Genomic DNA, 22,740 nt, shown 5'->3' with positions numbered 1-22,740 from the left:
TCTATCTAGGCTGGAATATTGCTGCACACTAACAGCACCTTTCAAGGCAGGTGAAATTGCTGACCTAGAAAATGTACAGAGAACCTTCACGGCACGCATAACGGAGATAAAACACCTCAATTACTGGGAGCGCTTGAGGTTCCTAAACCTGTATTCCCTGGAACGCAGGCGGGAGAGATACATGATTATATACACCTGGAAAATCCTAGAGGGACTAGTACCGAATTTGCACACGAAAATCACTCACTACGAAAGCAAAAGACTTGGCAGACGATGCACCATCCCCCCAATGAAAAGCAGGGGTGTCACTAGCACGTTAAGAGACCATACAATAAGTGTCAGGGGCCCGAGACTGTTCAACTGCCTCCCAGCATACATAAGGGAGATTACCAACAGACCCCTGGCAGTCTTCAAGCTGGCACTGGACAAGCACCTAAAGTCGGTTCCTGACCAGCCGGGCTGTGGCTCGTACGTTGGTTTGCGTGCAGCCAGCAGCAACAGCCTGGTTGATTAGGCTCTGATCCACCAGGAGGCCTGGTCACAGACCGGGCCGCGGGGGCATTGACCCCCGGAACTCTCTCCAGGTAAACTCCAGGTAAACACAGCGCATGAGAAAAAAAAACTCCGACCGTGTTTTTGGATTAAAATGCCAACTTTGAGGTGTATTTTCATATAGTATTTATGGTTATATTCTTGTTTTCTAGGTCTCTTCTGATAGAATGGAAAACATAAAAATAGAAGTGATTCTGACTGGTTTTACTATAAAAAGGATCTTGAAATGGAGCTCAAATTGGCGGAAATGGTCGATTTTTGCCGATGTTCAAGAGCAAACAAATGATGTCATTGTCCAATAAATCTACAACTAGCCATTCTAATATGCAGTCACGAATGGGTTGACATTATTTATACAATTATTACAATATTGAAGTACTCTGCATAACAGTAAATCTTCTATTTTTTCTGTGAATAAAAATTCCAAATAGAAAGCAAGAGTATTATAACAGGGGCCTGGAGACATGACTGATGAACAGAGTAAATGTTATTTTAGTGCCAGGAATGTCTGTACTGTTCATTCTGGACCTATTCTGAAATTGATTTTTTTTTAATTTGCATGAAAATGGCCAAATTGCCAATTTCTGACCACTTTATTGGGTAGTTGAAATCGGTAAATGGGCCGTTTCTTGTTCTCAATTGATAGAACAAATGGAGTTCTAAAGAGATAGCTATGCGTTTGGTGGACTGGAACAATGAAATTAGCCGAAAATAGAGCTCAAATTTGGGAAAATCACCGATGCATGAATGTCACCGAGGTCACTAACTTTGCAAGAGCATAATTCCGTAAGTTTTCCATCGAATTTCATACTTTTGGCGTCATTATCATCGGGAAAAGATTCTCTATCATTTCATAAGAAAAAATAATTTTTTTTTTTTTTCAAATATTTTGTGACACCAGAAGACAATTCAGGATTTGGGGTTGCGACAGTCAAAGGGTTAAACATGAAACATCCAACATCCTCAAATACTTTTTGATGAAGAAATATACATATACAGAAGACAGTGGAAGAAGAGGTAATCAGTCCCTGAGCCTAGGAGCAGGAGATGAGCACCGTAGTCTCGAGTCTGAAGCACGGGCAGGGAGATTGGTGCTTATATACTGGAGTCAGATGAGATGCAGCAGACGAAGGCATTGTTACTGATAGGAGGAACTCCCTAGTGGAAGTAGGTGGTGTCCAAAAGTTGGGCCGAGATGTTGCTGTATCTGACAAGTTGTATATCAATGGTATACAATACCAATATGATGAATCAGACTTATGCAACATCTGGATATCAGTATTTTATGTGACTGATATACAACTTGTCAGATACAGCAACATCATGGAATCTTTGTACAGAGGACACTACCACAACCTACTTGCTAACTCTTGGCCCAACTTTTGGATATGACCTACTTCAACTAGCAAGTTCCACCTACCACTGAATGTCTTTGTTTGCTGCATCTCATCTGACTCCAGTATATCAGCACCAATCTCCCTGCCTGTGCTTCAGACTCTTCAAGACTACAGTGCTCGTCTCCTGCTCCTAGACTCAGGGACTGATTACCTCTTCTTCCACTGTCTTCTGTGTATATTTCTACAGTCTTCAACTAATGTCCATGTATTGTTCTGATGAAGCCACTAGATAATATAATAATAATATAATAATAATATCTTTATTTACTACAAGTACATGTACGTGGTATACAGGCCTAGCTGACATCAATGACATACTACTATATAAAAAGCCCCTTGTTGTGCTCAGCATTTCAGGCAAATTAGGTCAGTTTTGTCCCAGGATGTGACCCAGACCAGTCGACTAACACCCAAGTACCCATTTTACTGATGGGGAACATAGACAACAGGTGTAAAGAAACATGCCCAATGTTTCTACTCTGGCTGGGAATCGAACCCAGGCCCTTGCCATGTGAAGCGAGAGTGTTGGCCACCAGGCCACCACCTACAAGGAAAGATACCCAGATGTTGCACGTATCGAATTCTTTATCTTGTCAGTATTGTATACTACTGGTATGCATAATACTGTTTATTCAAAGCCTAAAAAATATTTTGAAAACTGAAAAACAGTTTACAATGTAATAAGTAGAAACTGAAAATCTAAAATTATAATTTAGAACTTCAACACTCTTTCTCCAATGTTAAAATGAATTAATTATCTGACATCACTATTAGATAGTTTTTTTTTTTTTGGAAGAAATGGATTGAAAAAAAAAAAAAAAAGCAGACTGGGCCGTGGGGGTGTTGATCCCCGAAACTCTCTCCAGGTATATTCATATAGCTAAAATTAAAAATTCTCAAACTGAAGTTGAGGAACATTAACATCTCCCTATTTTCAGAAGTTAATCTGTTCCTATAAGAAGAGTAGATTTTCCATCCAATACTGAACAATGGGTGAACTCCATTTTAATGACTAGGTTTGCCAGAGATAGAAGAACTACCATTTTCTTTCCACCTCTCTAATGTATCTCTTTCTTTAGGAAATACAGTAATGCCATTGCCAAATATTTGCCTACTTTTACTCTTATGTCTGTGGTAATGCAAAAATCATTGCATTTTTGGATGCTGCCTTTTGCAGTTTGGAAAAGTATGCTGAGGCAGATGTTTGTGATGTGCTGTTGTTGGTAATGCTGGTTACAATTTCTTCATAACCTTTATCAAAATCAAATTCTTAAAGTTGTACAATTTCTCTTACATCATTCTGACTTTCTTCATCAGACTTGTTACTGTTTGATGCTGCTAGCAGACCAGCGGTACTCCGAGTTCTTGAGCTGCTGAATTCTCTCTAAGGCTTCCGTTCATTCTCAATACGTTAAAGTTTCTTTTACACGACTCATCCATGGTACTGGAAGTTATTCTGAAGGTGAAGTGGAGATACGCTACAGCTTTAGAACTGCAGTACTGGCACATCTCTGGCAAGACAGTGATGGCGTGAGTGATGATGAAACTTTTTTTAGGCCACCCCGCCTCAGTGGGAAATGGCCGATGTGTTAAAAAAAAATCTTAAGCCATGGATCTAGAAATGTGTGAGGTGTAACTCTCCAAACAAATTAACAATGACAAACTGATAGTGTGCTGCCCAAGCCTGAGAATCTTGGATCATTCAAAGCACTGTTAATAAAATGTTTCAAATGTTGTACTTGAGGTAGTATTTCTTAGACCAGGCAATTTCTTCAAGTTTTATGAAATTTTCAACAAAGATAACCTGTTAATAAGATTCCACTTATTCCCATAAAATGATAGGTGTGTGTTATCTAAGCAATACATTGTAATGTTTTATTCATAGATGTAATCTAACATTAAAGGAGTTCTACGGCAGCAGGTAAATACAGATCTCCCTCAACATTCGCATTTTCAACTTTCGCGGGCTTCACACATTCACAAATTCCCAACCGCCAAATTCCCAGCCGCCAAATCATATGAGGCAGTGGGTGAGGCAGTGGGTGAGGCAGTGGGTGAGGCTGTGGGTGAGGCTGTGGGTGAGGCTATGGGTGAGGCAGTGGGTGAGGCAGCAGTTGAGGCAGTGAGTGAGGCAGCAGTTGAGGCAGCGGGTGAGGCAGCGGGTGAGGCAGTGGGTGAGGCAGCGGTTGAGGCAGTGGGTGAGGCAGTGGGTGAGGCAGCGGGTGAGGCAGCGGGTGAGGCAGCGGGTGAGGCAGCGGGTGAGGCAGCGGGTGAGGCAGCGGGTGAGGCAGCGGGTGAGGCAGCGGGTGAGGCAGCGGGTGAGGCAGCGGGTGAGGCAGCAGTTGAGGCAGTGGGTGAGGCAGCGGTTGAGGCAGTGGGTGAGGCAGCTGCTGAGACAGTGGTATTTAATAACATACATGTTATTAAGAGTAAATAATAAATGTTATTAATAATAATAATACATGTTATTCATAATATGTACTATTATTATTTATAACATATATGTTATTAAATACCACTGCCTCAACTGCTCCCTCTACCATTGCCTCAACCGCTGCCTAAACCGCTGCTTCTACCATTGCCTCAACCACTGCCTCACCCACTGCTTCTACCACTCTAGTCGCACTCAATCTACAAGCACCAAACACAATGAATTATTGTGAAATGTTTGGAAGAGCACGGAGACCAATACTCACTCCAGCATAAACAAAGCCACACTGACAATGCCTCAACCACTCCCTCGTATTTTTGTGCAATTTCCTTCTTCATTTCTATCGTATTTATTATTATTATTACTACTATTGTTATTATTAGCAGTAGCAGAAATGTTTGATTCTTTGCTGTGCTCAAGAGTAAACACATGATGTCACCGTCTGATACCTGTCCGAATAGCCATTCCAATATGCAGTCATGTTTGCATTATTTATACTGTAGTTTAATAGCAAATAATGAACAAACAAAACACTAACCACACTGATGGGAGGGCTGGCTGCCAGTTGCGAGGGTCGGAGGGAGGGTAGTAGGGACTCGCAGTGGTTGAGGAAGTGGTGGAGGCATTGGTGGAGGCAGTGGTATTTAATAACATACTTGTTATTAAACCATAATATGTATGTATTTAGTACAATTTACGACGTTTTCATGTATTTCATGATTGTTCGTGGTTCAACAAGTTAAGGAAGCAGTATTGTATTATATTTCCCTACAATATATTGGGGCACCAAGCATTCACGATTTTTCAACATTCACGAGGCTCTTGATCCCCTAACCCTCGCGAACGTTGAGAGACACCTGTACATTTTGAAAAAGTTTGTCCTTCAGCCGTTCATTTTTTTCAATTCTCACTAGTTCACTGCAGGCTAAGAGTGAAGTGGCTCACCATCTGCCTACAGTTAGCAGTGTGTTTTATTACTCTGCTCCAGAATACAACCATGGATAACCAGTTGAAATGTATGCAGAAATCATGGCAAACTGTTATCTCTTATACCTTCAATTCCTCTGACAACATTTGCACCCCTGACCTATGCTATCAAATAAATTTTGGAAGCTACTAATATATTGAATTTTTACACTCCTCACTGAATAATCTCTGATGTATGTTGCTGTGAGAGACACAAAAAATGGAACTGCTCTAAACATAAGTTTTTTGAACTGATAAATTTAAAAAGGATCTATTTGATATACTTAATACACAGTGAAATGGTTAAAACTACTGGCCAGTATTGTCAACATTTTCATTATTACTAACAGTATTAAAATAGCCAATACCCACCAATATTAACCCCTTGACTGTCGCAACCCCCAATACTGAGGTGTCTCCTGGTGTCGCAAAATTTCAAAAAAAAAAAAAAAAAAAAAAAAAAAAAAAAAAAAAAAAAAAAAAAAAAAAAAAAAAAAACTATTATGAAATGATAAGAGAATCTTTTCCCGATTGTAATGACACCAAAAAAAAACGTAATTTGATGGAAAACTGATGGAGTTACGCTCTCGCGAAGTTAGCGACCTTGGCGATATTTACAAATCGGCGATTTCGCCCACTTTGAGCCCTATTTTCGGCTAATTCCTTTGTTTCAGTCGACCAAACTCATAGCTATTTCTTCAGAACTCCATTTTTTCTATCGATTGAGTACAAGAAACTGCCCATTTACCAATTTCAACTACCCAATAACGTGGTCAGAAATTTGCAATTTGACCAATTTCACGAAAATTAAAAGATATGACAATTTCAAAATAAGGTTCAGAATGAACAATGCAGACATTCCTGGCTCTAAAATAACATTTCCTTTGTTCATCAGTCATGTCTCCAGGCCCCTCTGATATTACTCTTGCTTTCTATTTTGAATTTTTATTCAAACAAAAAATAGAAAATTTACTATTATGCAGACTACTGCAATACTGTAATAATTGTATAAATAACATCAACCCATTCATGACTGCATATTAGAATGACTAGTTGGACATTTATTGGACAATGATGTCATTAGTTTACTTTTGAACATCGGCAAAAATCAAACATTTCCCCTACTTTGAGCTCCATTTCCAGGTTTTTTTTATAGTAAAATCAATTAAAATCATCTCTTTTTCTATAATATGTTTTCCATTCTATCAAATGAGACCAAGAAAACGAGAATACAACCATAAATACTATATGAAAATAGACCACAAAGTCGGCATTATAATTAAAAAAAAACGGTCGGAGTTTTTTTTTTCTCATTATGCACTGCGTGCTCCAGGATTTTTTTTATGTGGTGCACACTGACCACACAGACCCATTCTCTCACATGTGGGCCTACCAGCTTTCTCCTTCTTGATTTGAAGCTGCTAGAATTTATGAGTATATATATGTCAAACACGATACCTCGTAAGACGTATATATACGGCCGCGACAGTCAAAGGGTCAATACTTTAGCACACCACAACTCATCACTCTGAAAGAGTGATGAGGGAATAAATATTAGCAAATTTGCTGATGACACCAAAATAGGCCGTCCAATTCATTCTAACGAGGACACTAGAGCACTCCAGGATGATTTGAATAGACTGATGCAATGGTCAGAGAAGTTACAGATGCAGTTTAATATTGACAAATGCAAAGTTCTAAATGCTGGACAGGTAAATAACCATGCCACATATAAACTAAATAATGCAGATTTTAATACTACTGACTGCGAAAAGGATTTAGGAGTTCTGGTTAGCAGTAATCTAAAACCAAGACAACAGTGCATTAGTGTTCGCAATAAAGCTAATAGAATTCTTGGCTTCATATCTAGAAGTATAAATAATAGAAGTCCTCAGGTTGTTCTTCAACTCTATATATCCTTGGTTAGGCCTCATTTAGACTATGCTTCTCAGTTCTCGTCACCGTATTACAGAATGGATATAAATGCTCTGGAAAACATACAGAAGAGGATGACAAAGATGATCCCATGTATCAGAAATCTTCCCTATGAGGATAGACAAGGCCCTGAATCTGCACTCTCTCGAAAGGCGTAGAATTAGGGGGGATATGATCGAGGTGCATAAATGGAAAACAGGAATAAATAAAGGGGATGTAAATAGCGTGCTGAAAATTTCCAGCCAAGACAGGACTCGCAGCAATGGTTTCAAGTTGGAAAAATTCAGATTCAGGAAGGATATAGGAAAGCACTGGTTTGGTAACAGAGTTGTGGATAAACGGAACAAACTCCCGAGTACAGTTATTCAGGTTAAGACGTGTAGTTTTAAAAATAGGTTAGATAAATACATGAGTGGGTGTGGATGGGTGCGAGTTGGACCTGATTAGCTTGTGCTGCTGGGTCTGGTGCCGTGCTCCTTCCTTGAGCGGAGGTGGCCAGACTGGGTGGGTCATTGGGCTAATCTGGGGGGGGGAATTAGGCTAATCTGGGGGGGGGACATGGACCTGCTCCACATGGGTCAGTATACCTGTTGCAGTGTTCCTTCTTTCTTATGTTCTTAGTGCTACTGGCCTGTAGTTTTTATAGAGTTATGTGGTGATTGTATTATTGGCCTGTAGTTTACAGAGTGATATGTGATGTTAGTGCTATTGGCCTTTAGTTGTCAGAGAGTGATGTTAGTGTTACTGGCCTGTAGTTTTCAGAAAGTGGTGTGTGATGTTTGTGTTACTGGTCTGTAGTGTTGTGCAGGAGCTGTGTCTGAGCAGAAGTTCCAAGAAAATAGAAGACCCTAAAAAATACCAACTACATATCAGATGATTCTTAAAACTTCCCTATACACCAAAAGCTTTACACAAATAACCTGTACATAGGAGAGAGGAGCTTACGATGATGTTTTAGTCTGACCTGGACCATTTACGAAATTACCCTCTTTTCTGTTAGTGCGACTTTGTAAACGGTCCAAGTTGGACCAAAATGTCCTCATAAGCTCCTCTCTCCCATGTGCAGGGTTTTTTGTGTATCATTCCAGCCATGGTATTATGCTTTTTCATTCTTTGAGTTTTCCTACTCCCACAGCCTGGACAAGAAAAAAAAAAATTCTGAACTTTATCTAAATTGGGTTGGAAAAAGGGGGTAAAGGAGGTTTTGTGGGCGAGGGGCTTGGACTTCCAGCAAGCGTGCGTGAGCGTGTTAGATAGGAGTGAATGGAGATGAATGGTACTTGGGACCTGACGATCTGTTGGAGTGTGAGCAGGGTAATATTTAGTGAAGGGATTCAGGGAAACCGGTTATTTTCATATAGTTGGACTTGAGTCCTGGAAATGGGAAGTACAATGCCTGCACTTTAAAGGAGGGGTTTGGGATATTGGCAGTTTGGAGGGATATGTTGTGTATCTTCATACATATATGCTTCTAAACTGTTGTATTCTGAGCACCTCTGCAAAAATAGTGATAATGTTTGAGTGTGGTGAAAGTGTTGAATGATGATGAAAGTATTTTCTTTTTGGGGATTTTCTTTCTTTTTCGGGTCACCCTGCCTCGGTGGGAGACGGCCGACTTGTTGAAAAAAAAAAATACCATAATAACACAATTACTAACAGATAATCATAGAATGGGTGGGGCTTGATCCCATGGTAAGCGAGTCCTAAAACTATCAGGTCACTTTCGACCAGCTGGCTCTAACAAGGCTCATCCAACCGGGTATATTTCAAGCTCCACCTGCTCTATCATTAGGTAAAATATAAACATCAATACAGTACAGATATCTAATGCAACCTGCTTATGCAGGTTCCTTTCACCATTCACACTCGTGGAGTCAACACTACATTTCTTCACTATTTAAAGTAAAAAAATTTAAATATAATTTTGTATTACTTTCTTCATATTAAACCATTGCTGTCTTGATTATATATAGACTTGTTAAAATTGTTACACCTTATAATAATTGTACAACACTATCACCATTATAAATACACAATACAGTACTGAAGAAAAGTGGAGGGAAGGATGGATTTCTTGGGTCTCACCAACAGTTCTAACAATATACTGTGCTAATTACAATTAGGTAAGTAGAGAATAAAGTTGATTTTTTCACTTACCTCCTGCTCAATGAACATCTTCCAGAACTTCCCCGTTGTTGGGAAAGTTGTGACAAGTCGCTCAAAGATAGGTCGTGCAGTATCAATCGAACGATTCTGAGCATCCCGAATAATCAAACTCCAAGATTCCATGTCGTATGGGTTGGACTCAGTTGTTGCCCATGCACGACGGAGCTTTTCGGTCCCAAATTCCTGAAAGTAATGCTGTCATGTTACAAGAATTCATAACATTCACTTGCTGTATAAAATAACCAAAGAGAAATTCAAATTCCCTCTTCACAAGGTACTGAGCATTTCAAACAAAGAATTTTACCATAAGCAGAAGGCAGTCTACATTCCATGACCCTCTATGATGTGATGATCCTAACAATTGTGTAAATGATGCCAGCAGCAGCCCCACCAGCAACAATGTTCATTGCAGAGCAAGTGTAGTGCAAGTGTCAAGTTTGTGTACAGTTCATCTTGTGAGTGACTAATATTGAAACTCCAGATATTTCCTTTAACCCCTTTTGCTGTCCGTCATTTGAGGCCAAAATCCCTGATAGTTTTACGTCATGAGTTCAGCTCACTCAGATAAGCCGGAAGCAGTAAATTTTGACCTAGACATGAGAAGTGAGTATGCATTATATAAAAATTCCTGTCCCACAGGGTGAATGATGGAAAAACAAAACTGTGAATGCGAGTATGGTTTAAAATAGCATCTTTGCTGTGTTTTTTACGGTTTTATTGTCTGTTTCTTGGTATCATTTAATACAATGGAAGATATATTACTGAAACAGAGATGATTTTGATTGATTTTAGAACTGAAAGTAACCTGAAATTGAGCTCAAGTAGCAGAAATATTCTATTATTGCCAATACTTCAGAGGACATGTGAGGTCCCCCTCCCCTTCAACCACCAGTCTGTTTTATGAGTTTTTAATATGTCTGATTCAATTACTAGGACACTGTAAACCATGAACTATCTTTCATGGTAATATTTTATTATCCAAGGAACAGAGTAAATCTTCTATTTTTGTGTGTATAAGAATTCCAAATGGAAGGCAAGTGTAATATAGGAGAGGCCTGGGGATGTGACTAACGAACAGAGGAAATGTTTTAAGAGCCAGGAATGTCTACATTGCTTAATATAAACTATTTTTAAATTAGTATATTTTTATACGTGTTTTGTGTGAAACAGACTTGACTGTAGAATTCTGATCACTTATAGGGTAGAATGAAGTAGTTTAACCCTTAAACTGTCCAAGCAGATCTATGTTCACATGCATAGTGCTCCAAAAGTAGATCTACATTTTTTTTACATATTTTCAAATATAACAAAAAAAAAAAACGTAGATCAAAGTTTTTTTTACACGTTTTCAAATGTAAAAAGAAAAAGATCTACTTTTTTTACATACTTTCAAATATTGAAAAAACGTAGATCTACGTTTGGACAGTTTAAGGGTTAATAGGGTGGTTTCTTGTGCTCATTTGATAGAATGGAAGACATACTAGCAAAATAGCTAAGAACTTAGTCAACTGGAACAGAATTGGCTTAAAAATAGGGCTCAAAATGGGTGAAACTGCCAGTTTGTAAATTGCACCAAGACCGTTAGCCTTGCACCCGAGTAATTCCATAAGTTTTCCATCTAATTTCATACTTTTGAAAAAGACTACCATTCAGAAGAAAAAATGGGGATGGGGGATTTTTGAACACTAAGAGCAAGTTTCATTTCAGGGTTCTGGACAGTGAAATTGTTAACCCTTTGAGGGTCACCAGGCCCTCCAAGAGACTTGTTCTCAGGGTCGCCAAAATTTAAAAAAAAAAAAATTATTTTTTCTTATGAAAAGATAGAGAATCTTTTCCCGATCATAATGACACCAAAAGTATGAAATTTGATGGAAAACTTACGGAATTATTCTCTCGCGAACTTAGCGTCTCGACGATGTTTACGCATCAGCGATTTTGCCCAATTTGAGCCCTATTTTCGGCCAATTCCACTGTACTAGTCAATAAAAATCATAACTATCGCTAAAACTCCGTTTTTTCTATCGAATGAGTACAAGAAACCACCCATTTACCGATTTCAACTATCCAATAAAGTGGTCAGAATTTAGCAATTTTGCCAATTTCACACAAATTTCAAAAGATGCCAATTTCCAAATAGGGTCCAGAATAAACAAGAAAGACATTCCTGGCACTAAAATAACATTTCCTCTGTTCATTAGTCATGTCCCCAGGCCCCTCTTACATTTCTTTTGCTTCCCATTTTGAATTTTTATTCTCACAAAAATAGAAGATTTACTGTTATGCAGACTACTGTATTAATGTAGAAATGGTATAAATAATACCAGCGCACTTGTGAAAGAATATTAGATTCACCAGTTGACGTGTATTGGACGAGTGGCATGATTTGTTTACTTTTGAACTTTGGCAAAAATTGAACATTTCTGGTACTTTGAGCTCAATTTCAAGGTACTTTTCATTGTGAAACCAATCAAAATCATCTCAATTTCTGTAACATGTCTTCCATTCTATACAATAAGACCAGGAAAACTAGAATACAACCATAAATACCATACGAAAATACAGTGCAAAGTCGCTGTTTTAAACCAAAAACACGGTCAAAGTTTTTTTTTTCTCATTACGCACTGTGTGCTGCAGGAATTTTTTTATACTGCGCACACTGACCACATAGACCCATTCTTGCATATGTAGGCCTACCAGCTTTCTCTTGCTAGATTTGAGGGCGCTAGAATTTATGGGTACTAGTACGTCAAATGAGGGTCCACTGTACATGTATGTACAGTGGACCCTCATTTTTCATAATTAATCTGTTTCAGAGTGTGTGTGTATGGCAAAATTGACGATTTGCGAAACCATTTTCCCCATAAGAAATAATGTAAATCCAATTAATCCGTTCCAGACACTCAAAAGTATTAAAACAAAATATTTTTTTTATATGAAATATAGACGTACATACACAGAAAACAATGAGACAAAGAATAAAACAATAATAACATGACACTTACCTTTACTGAAGATTCTTCTTAGTGTATGGAAGACGGGAGGAGGGGAGAGGTTGGAGAAATTACTGTTTGGAAGGGGAATCCCCTTCCATAAAGACTTCAGGTACCAAGTCCTTTTCCGGGGTTACTTCCCTTCTTTGATTTTTAATGCCACTAGGACCAGCTTGAGAGTCACTGCACACCTGTGGCACTAAATATCTGTCCAGAGAGCTCTGTTTCTGGCAGCTCTTTAAGATTTCCCTAAAATAGGACAAGACACTGTCACTGTGCATGTTGCCGACACAGCTTGCAACAGCTTTGTTAGGGTGATGTTCCTCCACAAATCTTTCCATCCTACACCACAATGCACAAATCTCCATTACTACAACCCTCTACCACCCCCTACCATCATCACTACCACCCTCTACCACCATCACTACCACCCTCTACCACTATCACTACCCCATCACAACCACTACCACCCTCTATCACCATCACTACCACCCTCTACCACTATCACTACCACCACCACTTTCGGATTTTTCTACAATCTTTTTCTTTAATTCTATCGTGTTTGATGATTCTCTTCAAATCGCTTGTGCTCTGTAGGCGGCTGGAATACTGCTGTGCACTAACAGCCCCCTTCAAGGCTAGCGACATTGCAGACCTCGAGGGTGTACAAAGAACTTTCACGGCACAGATAAGTACGATAAGGCACCTAAATTACTGGGAACAATTGAAGGTCCTTGATACATGATAATATACATGATAATATATACTTGGAAGGTCCTGGAGGGATCGGCACCAAACCTGCACATGAAAATCACTCCCCATGAAAGCAAAAGACTCGGCAGAAGGTGCAACATTCCCCCGACGAAAAGCAGGGGCACCACGAGTACACTGAGAGACAACACAATAAGTGTCTGAGGCCCAAGACTGTTCAATTGCCTCCCAGCATACATAAGGGAGATTACCAATGGATCCCTGACTGTCTTCAAGAAGACACTGGTCAGTACCTGACCAACCGGGCTGTGGTTCGTACGTCAGCTTGCGTGCGGCCAGCAGTAACAGCCTGGTTGACCAGACCCTGATCCACCATGAGGCCTGGTCTCAGACCGGGCTGCGGGGGCATTGACTCCCACAACCCTCTCCAGGTAAACCACCTTTACCAAAGGGCTAGCACTAGCTTTCTTTGGGCCCATGATGGCTTATTTAGGAGTTGCAAGCACTAAAACAAATGGAATATTACGAAATGTATCATATGAATGCGTGGGATCATGCTCACTCGCTGATAAACAATGGCAAACTGACTGTGGCCATGTCAGGGCCGCTCGTACGCATCTGGGACGAACAACTATTTGCGAGTCGAATGACAATTCGAAAGTCAATACAGTGGTACCTCGGGATACAAACAGCTCAAAATTCGACCAATTATCTAAGTTTACTTATGTAAGTGCTTTTGTAAGTGTACTTTTGGGGGTCAGAAACAGACTAATCTAATTTACATTATTCTTTATGGGAACAAATTCGTTCAGTATCGGCACTTGAGCAGCCTTCTGGAACAAAAAAAGTTTGCATCCCGAGATACCACAGAATTTAAAAAAAAAAAAAAAAATACGACTTGTGATGCTTACAAAAAACAAGGGTCCACTGTATATACATATGTATATGTATTTTACAATGTTTTCATGTGTTTTATGATTGTTCATGGTTCAATAGGTTAAGGAAGGAGTATTGTTAGGCTAAGTAAATGCGATTATTATACAGTGGACCCCCGGTATTCGATGGCATCGGTATTCGATGCATTTTAACGCAAAAATTTTGCCTCGGTATCCGATTGAAAACCCGGTATTCGATATGATTCGTACGAGACATGTCCACGTGTGGCCTGAACTGCCCCTTGTGTGCCAGTGTTTACAAGCCAGCCAGTGTGCGCGCATCTAAGGATACATTCGGTACATTCCATGTTATCCATATTATCACTGTTTTTGGTGTTTGTTTCTGCAAAAATAAGTCACCATGGGCCCCAAGAAAGCTTCTAGTGCCAACCCTGTGGTAAAAAGAGTGAGAATTAGTATGGAAATTAAGAAAGATTTTGAAGGGTTTGGGGCTAACCCTGAGAAGCCTATGCCAGTTGTGGAATCCATTGTGCCTACTTCAAAGGTTAAGGAAATGTGTGCACAGTGGGTTGAAGTGCAAACCTTTATGGATGAAAATCACCCTAACACAGCTATTGCAAGCCGTGCTGGTGACTATTACAATGACAATGTTGTGGCCCATTTTAGACAAATCGTAAAGGAACGGGAGGTACAGAGCTCTATGGACAGATTTGTTGTGCGACAGAGGTCCAGTGACTCTCAAGCTGGTCCTAGTGGCATTAACCCTTTGAGGGTCGACAGGCCCTCTCCGAAACTCGTTCTCAGGGTCGGCCAAATTTAAAAAAAAAAAAAATTATTTTCTCTTATGAAAAGATAGAGAATCTTTTCCCGATCATAAAGACACCAAAAGTTTGAAATTTGATAGAAAACTTACGAAATTATGCTCTCGCAAAGTTAGCGGTCTCGGCGATGTTTACGCATCGGCGATTTTGCCCACTTTGAGCCCCATTTTCGGCCAATTTCGCTGTACTAGTCGACAAAAAACATGAATATTTCACTAGAACTCCATTTTTTCTATCGAATGGGTGCAAGAAACCACCCATTTATGAAATTCAACTATCCAGTACAGTGGTCAGAATTTAGCAATTTTGCCAATTTCACACAAATTTCAAAAGATGCCAATTTCCGAATAGGGTCCAGAATAAACAAGAAAGACATTCCTGGCACTAAAATGACATTTCCTCTAGTCATTAGTCACGTCTCAAGGCCCCTCTTATATTCTTTTGCTTTCCATTTTGAATTTTTATTCTCACAAAAAATATAAGATTTACTGTTATGCAGACTACTGCATTAGTGTAAAAAATGGTATAAATATTATTGGTGCACTTGTGAAAGAATATTAGACTCACCAGTTGACGTGTATTGCACGCTTGGCACGATTTGTTTACTTTTGAAGTTTGGTAAAAATCGAACATTTCTGCTACTTTGAGCTCAATTTCAAGGCACCTTTCTTTGTAAAACCAGCCAAAATCATCTCAATTTCTGTAATATGTCTTCCATTCTATAAAATGAGACCAAGAAAACTAGAATACAACAATAAATACCATACGAAAATACACTGCAAAGTCGCTGATTTATTCCAAAAAAATGGTCAAAGTTTTTTTTTTCTCATTATGCACTGTGTGCTGCAGGATTTTTTTTAGACTGTGCACACTGACCACATAGACCCATTCTTTCATATGAAGGCCTACCAGCTTTCTCCCACTAGATTTGAGGCCACTAGAATTTATGCGTACTAGTACGTCAAAAACCCCTACGCGTAAAACGTACTAGTACGACGAAAACCCTCAAAGGGTTAAAAGAAGAAGGGAAGTAACCCTGGAAAAGGACTTGCTACCTCAAGTCGTAATGGAAGGGGATTCCCCTTCTAAACACTAACACCATCCACACTCTCCCCTCCTCCCATCCCATCAATCATCACCAGATCTTCAATAAAGGTAAGTGTCATGTAACTGTGCATGTCTTCTTCAGTTTGTGTGTATTAAAATTAATATTTCATGTGGTAAAAATTTTTTTTTTCATACTTTTGGGTGTCTTGCACGGATTAATTTGATTTCCATTATTTCTTATGGGGAAAATTGATTCGCTTTTCGATAATTTTGGTATTCGATGAGCTCTCAGGAACGGATTAATATCGAATACCGAGGGTCCACTGTATTTACCTACAATATATTTGTGCACCAAACATTCGCGAATTTTCAACATTCATGAGGTTCTTGATCCCCTAACCCTCGCGAATGTGGAGGGCCACCTGTACATTATACCTACAACAATTACTAATAATTTTTAAGTTGTTTTAATACACAATGAAATTAAAATGCAATAAGTGATAAAATGATCACTAAGACCTGTTGTATTACACCTGACTGACTAAAGTTATCAGAGCAATTACAAACTGTGGTCAAGTATGGTAGCTGAGAACTGTGTGATCCAGATTGGTGAATTAATTGAGTAACTATTTAAGCCTAGAATTTTCTTATACCTGTTACAAACAAACAAGGTTACTTCTTTGCAAAGGTTACAATGTGTGTTTACATTTCATAATCTGATTGGTACAAAGAAAGCCACTATCATGTCGAGACATTTTGGGCAGACTTAACCTAATACTTAAAAACTACTTAAGTCTACACAAACTTCAAATATTAAATATTTACTCAATTAGTATGAGGTAGTACAATTTATGATACATACATTTTTAGGTTTGTAATAATGGTTTAATAGATAAGGAAAAATAAAGCCTTTTGAAGAGTTGCTTCAAATCTTGTTAGATTAGCATAGTGTGGGTATGGTTATTACTGAGAAATGAGATAATTTTTAAGTATAGTCCTAAACTGATTTGTGGGCAGGGGTCCTTTTGCTGGTTCAGGCAAAGAGTTCCAGATCTTTGGGCCCTTTATGCATACCTTGAGAAGGTTTCAGGGGTCAACACCCCTGCGGCCTGGTCTGTGACCAGGCCTCATGGTGGATCAGGGCCTGATCAACCAAGCTGTTACTGTTGGCTGCACATAAACCAATGTACAAACCACACCCTGGCCGATCAGGTACTGACTTTAGGTGCCTGTCCAAAGCCTTCCTGAAGACAGCCAGGAGTCTATTAGTAATCCCCCTTATGTATGCTGGCAGACAGCTGTCTCTTATGCTGGTGGCACCCCTTGCTTTTCATTGGGGGGGATGTTGCATCATATGCCAAGTCTTTTGCTTTCAAAGGGAGTGATTTTCGTGTACAAATTTGGTACTAATCCCTCTAGGATTTTCCCAGTGTACACAATCATGTCTCTCTCCCGCCTGTGTTTTGAGGAGAATAGGTCGAGGAACTTGACAATGACAAGTTTATTTTAGCATAAAAAATGTTTGCACAAAGAAGTGTAATAATTGGGTGTACATGTCAAAAGCCCATTTATATGCAGAGCATTTGGGGCAAACTTAAGAATAACTTAAGATTAATGAGGCAATAACAGTGCTGTAATTTTACATATGGTCATTAGGCGAGTTACAGTGAGTAGAAGAAAACTAAATGTTCTATTAGTTCACGCTATATGGCTTTAGTAAAGTAGAGAGTATTTCAGTTTTGATAAAGTTTATAAAAAAACACAGTATTACAATTTAGCACAATTTAAAACAATGAAGGTGAAAGAATTTAAAATTTGAAGTAATGAGTAAATAGTTGAGCAATCATCAAGCACAATATACAATAATGAACTTCAAACAATTTTAAGCCTGAAGTAAATGATCAAATAGATGAGCAGTCTTATATTTTTTAGTGCTTTTCAGTAACTGGTAGATATTAAGTAAAGTGTTTGTCTGGTTAATTTTGGGTGATCAGGTGATTTCTAAGTAGGGCCTTAAATTGATTTGCAGGCAGGGGTCCTTTAGTGTGTTCTGGCAATGAATTCCAGTTGTGATAAATGGTTTTGGAAACCGACAAGTTGAACAATGAGACTTATGCAACGTATGGGAATCTTACACGTTTCTGCTTTGTATTGGACTCATGAAGCCATTGTGTGGCAAAACGTTTCTTCAATAAAGATTCCCATATGTTGCATAAGTGTCTCATTGTTCAACTTGTCTGTTTTCAAAACCATTTATCACATCTGTCAGACACTGCAACATCATGGGATCTTGATAAAAGGAATTCTTCAACACTTGTCCAACCTTTGGATGAAGACCTACTTACACTAGTGGATGGTTCCACTGTGATCCTACCTCTTCCTGCTTTGACTCACCTGACTACAGTATATAAGCCACTTCTCTGGCCCTAAGCTGTGCTTTCTACAAGAGTGATGGATTGAACGCATCGATTCCAGGATGAGGGACTGATTACCTCAAACTCTCCCTCTCCTTACACCTCTTTGCTTTGTACTGGACTGATGAAGTCACTGGGTGGAGAACAGTTTCTTCAATAAAGATTCGAATATGTTACGTAAGTGTCTCATTGTTCAGTGAATTCCAGATCTTCGAGCCCTTTTTGTGCACAGCATTTTTGCATAGAGAAAGATGGACACAAGGGATATCGAAGAGTGATTCGTGCCTTGTATTATGCCTGTGTGTTCTGTTGTAGTTATCAAGTAGTAGTTTGAGAGAAGGGTAAATAGCTGAGTATAATGTTCTGTGTGTGTAGTAGGCATAATAAATGTGGATGTTTTGTATATTAAGCAAGTTAAGACTCTTGAAAATCGGTGGAGTGTGCTGTTTAGTGCAGGAGTTTGTAATCACACAAACTTTTTGTTGGGTTATTAAAGGTTTAAAGTGATTGGCTGTGGTTGAGCCCCATGCACAAATACCACAGGTGAGGTAAGGGTTAATAAGAGAGTGGTAAAGAGCAAGAAAAGCCCTTTGGGGTACATAGTACCGTATCTTTGAAAGGATGCCTACTGTTTTGGAGACTTTCTTGGATATTTGCTGTATGCGAGTCTGGAATTTGAGACTGCAGTCAAGGTGGAGGCCTAGAAATTTGCCCTGCATGTGTCTTGAAATGGGTGAACCATTTATTAATATGTTTAGCTGTACATTTAAAGCTCTGTTTCCAAATAGCATGAAGTAGGTTTTGTCTATATTGAGAGTAAGTTTGTTGGTAGTCATCCAAGTAGGTATTTTTAGTAGTTCATCATTTACAGTGCCTGTTAGTATGGTTGGGTTTAGGTGAGAGAAGACATAAATAGTGTCATCTGCAAATAAAATGGGTTTAAGAAGTTTAGATGCATTTGGGAGGTCACTGATGTAAATGAGAAAGAAGTGGGCCAAGGACACTACCCTGTGGAACTCCAACAAGAATGGGTTGTGTGGTGAAGTTAGCTCCATTTGTGAATACATACGGTAGGGCCCCACTTATACGGCAGGTTAGGTTCCAGGCTACTGCCGGAAAATAGACATCACCAGAAAGCAGAACGCCATTTTGTTTCCACTTATAAATGCATATAAATTCCAGATAACAAATTTACACTAACATATATTAAGTTAGCAATAGAACTAGGCATTAAAAACAATAAAAAGTAAAATACACACAGTACACCCATTACTTACCTTAAAATATCTGTAGTCTTAATGTAGGGTGAGAGGTGTCATATTTATTTGTAGGAAAACAGGTGTGGGAGGCATGGTTGCCAGCCAGGTCAGCCCACTCCACCCCACCCACACATAATGTAAACAAACACACGCTTTTGGTTGATACATGTTCATTCCCATGTCTGAATCTTATACCATAATACAAATTTACAGTGTGTACAAGTTGTCTCCACGTTGATACAGTAGAATAAAGAGGAACACTCCCATTCTCATGTAACACCATTTTTAGAAGAAATGATGCTCTGAGTGAAGGCATACAAAAGGATTAATTTTCTAGTTACCACTAGTAATATTACAGTGTACACATTACCAGACTGCACACAAAATACAGTGGTACGCCGAGTTTCGACCATAATTCGTTCCAGAAGGCTGTTTGAGTGCTGTTACTGAACAAATTTGTTTCCATTAGGAATAATGTAAATTAGATTAGTCCATTTCAGACCCCCAAAAATACACTTACAAAAGCACTTACAATAATACACTTACACAATTGTTCGAGTTGGAAGCTGTACGAAACTTGGGGTACCACTGTATGCAATAACTTTAAAACACTTGAAATTCTGGAAAGTTTCCAGAAGTAATATAGATATGTGGTCACAAAGAATGTAAACAAACCGGGTGGGGCGCACCATATTAGAAAGACTGGGAGCTGTATAGAGAGTTTTGGTCATAATTTGAAATTGCCCTATTAGTGGAATGCCATAAGGCGAATTGCCACAAAGCAGGACCCTACTGTATGGGTTTCTATTGCTAAGATTTTAAGTAATTGAGAGTGTCCTCTGACCCACTAATGTTTGAGTTTTGAGTGAAATAGGTCATGGTCAACTGTATCAAAAGCTTTTTGTAGGTCTGTGAAAAGTCCTAGGGGAATTCCATTTTTTTCGAGAGCCGAATATATTAGTTCAAGCATGTGTATTTGCATCATTAGTACAGTGGACCCCCGGATAACGATCAGCTCCCAACTCGACCAATTATGTAAGTTTATTTTTGTAAGTGCTTTTGTAGGTGTATTTTTAGGGGTCTGAAAAGGACTAATCTAATTCACAATATTTCTTATGGGAACAAATTTGGTCTATAACGGCACCCAAACAGACTTCTGGATTGAAATAATATCGTTATGCTGGGGTCCACTGTACTTTTTGTCGGTGTAAATCCAAACTGGCGGGTTAAGTATGTTGTGGGATACAGGTCCGCAATCAGACACCCAATTCCAGTTATTCGGCACTAATATTGGCTAGCATAATTTCAAATTTCCAGGGTTGCCACACCAACCTGCTGGTACTGTTTGGTGGAGCTACTTGCTGCACAAGTCATTCCAATTTTTTCCTCCATTTATTGTTATAACCTGCTTACTTTTAGCCCTAGCCATAGTTCCAATGAACAAAAGAAATGCTTCTCATTTTGTAAAGCACCTACACAGTACATTGTCCATAATAAACAAAGTGGCTTTGAAGCCACCTTCGGTTGCCATGAGCTCAGTCTTGTGATGCAGGGGAATATGCTTTATTATTATGCTAATATCAACACTACGGCTTCTCTGCCTATCACAATTGATCTAATGTAATATAATAAACAATATAAATGACATAAAAACATGTTAAATACTCCAGAATGAAAAACATTTGGCATAATACCGAGAGGTTCGACAAAGGTATAATGAGGATACAAGATACAAGTACCATCCTCCTATCCCTGTCTTGGGGGCTTATATTAGAGAAAACAGAGTATAGCACAGGGCTGTGATATACACTTGTAATACACCATAAAACTGAAACAAAAAAGCTATTTTCTCTACATAGATTATCATACATAGCAGCATATGTATAGAGAACCTAGGATAACCCAAAATAGTCAGTGACTTATTTCTAGTATACCTGGCTTGGGCTTGCCATGTATGATTTTCAGTAAATATTTTTTTTCTCGGTTGTTTGTTCAGCTATCTTATCGAAACTTCGGCAATGTACAATGGAAAGATGCTTAACATACACCAAAACTGAAAGAAATCAGACCATAAATAACCGAGTTCACTTCTCAGCTATTAGCTGCCTCTTAGCGGTATACTGTTTTCATATGGTTTTTATGGTTGCATTCTCGCTTTTTTGGTCTTATTTGAAAGAACGGAATATATTACAGAAATAGATATGATTTTGATTGCTTTCACGACAAAAAGTACCTCGAGTTCAAAGTAGAGGAAATGTTCGATTCTTTGGCAATGTTCAAGAGTAAACAAATGACGTCACTGTCCAATACGTGTCTGACTGGCCAGTCCAAATTCCAATACGCAGTCAAGAATGGGTTAACGTTATTTATACAATTATTACAATAATGCAGTAGTCTGCATAACAGTAAATCTATTTTTTGTGTGAATAAAAATTCCAAATGGTAAGCAGAGAAATATAAGAGGGGGCTGGAGCCACGACTAATGAACAAAGAAAATGTTATTTTTGTGTCAGGAATGTCTGCATTGTTTATTCTGGACCCTATTTTGAAATTGGCATCTTTTGAAATTTGGGTAATTGAAATAGGTGAATGGGCAGTTTCTTGTACTTAGTTGAGAGAATAGAAATAGGTAAATTTATTCAAGTATACACAAATACAGGACTTAAGAAATCGTAATGACACGATTGCAAATAAACCATACCCCCGGCCGGGATTGAACCCGCGGTCATAGAGTCTCAAAACTCCAGCCCGTCGCGTTAGCCACTAGACCAGCTAGCCACAATAAGATTCATCCAACTAGGTATATTTCTACACCATAGGAAAGTTAGCACAGGCACCTCTGTGACCACAAATGCAAGTTTTTACAGACGAATCTCCAGCTAGCGTGGCCGTGACGAACTCTAGCTCAAGTCCCTTCACTGCCGGGGGTATGGTTTATTTGCAATCGTGTCATTACGATTTCTTAAGTCATGTTGACGGCAGTGAAGGGACTTGAGCTAGAGTTCGTCACGGCCACGCTAGCTGGAGATTCGTCTGTAAAAACTTGCATTTGTGGTCACAGAGGTGCCTGTGCTAATTTTCCTATGGTGTAGAAATATACCTAGTTGGATGAATCTTATTGTGGCTAGCTGGTCTAGTGGCTAACGCGACGGGCT

At 39.0% G+C, this 22,740-nt stretch overlaps 1 protein-coding gene across 1 annotated transcript in view; it reads right to left on the bottom strand.

The window, feature by feature from the left end:
• Positions 1 to 22,740, bottom strand: part of su(f) (cleavage stimulation factor subunit su(f)) — a 353,693-nt gene that overhangs the window by 316,888 nt on the left and 14,065 nt on the right. The window contains exon 2 of the mRNA XM_070100805.1: positions 9,439 to 9,630. Within this exon, the coding sequence (XP_069956906.1) occupies positions 9,439 to 9,630 (192 nt within the window). The remainder of the gene's footprint in view (positions 1 to 9,438; positions 9,631 to 22,740) is intronic.

The sequence above is a fragment of the Cherax quadricarinatus genome, chromosome 74, assembly GCF_038502225.1.
Source record: "Cherax quadricarinatus isolate ZL_2023a chromosome 74, ASM3850222v1, whole genome shotgun sequence".
Classification (NCBI taxonomy): Eukaryota; Metazoa; Arthropoda; class Malacostraca; order Decapoda; family Parastacidae; genus Cherax; species Cherax quadricarinatus.
This window is presented reverse-complemented; position numbering and strand designations above follow the sequence as displayed.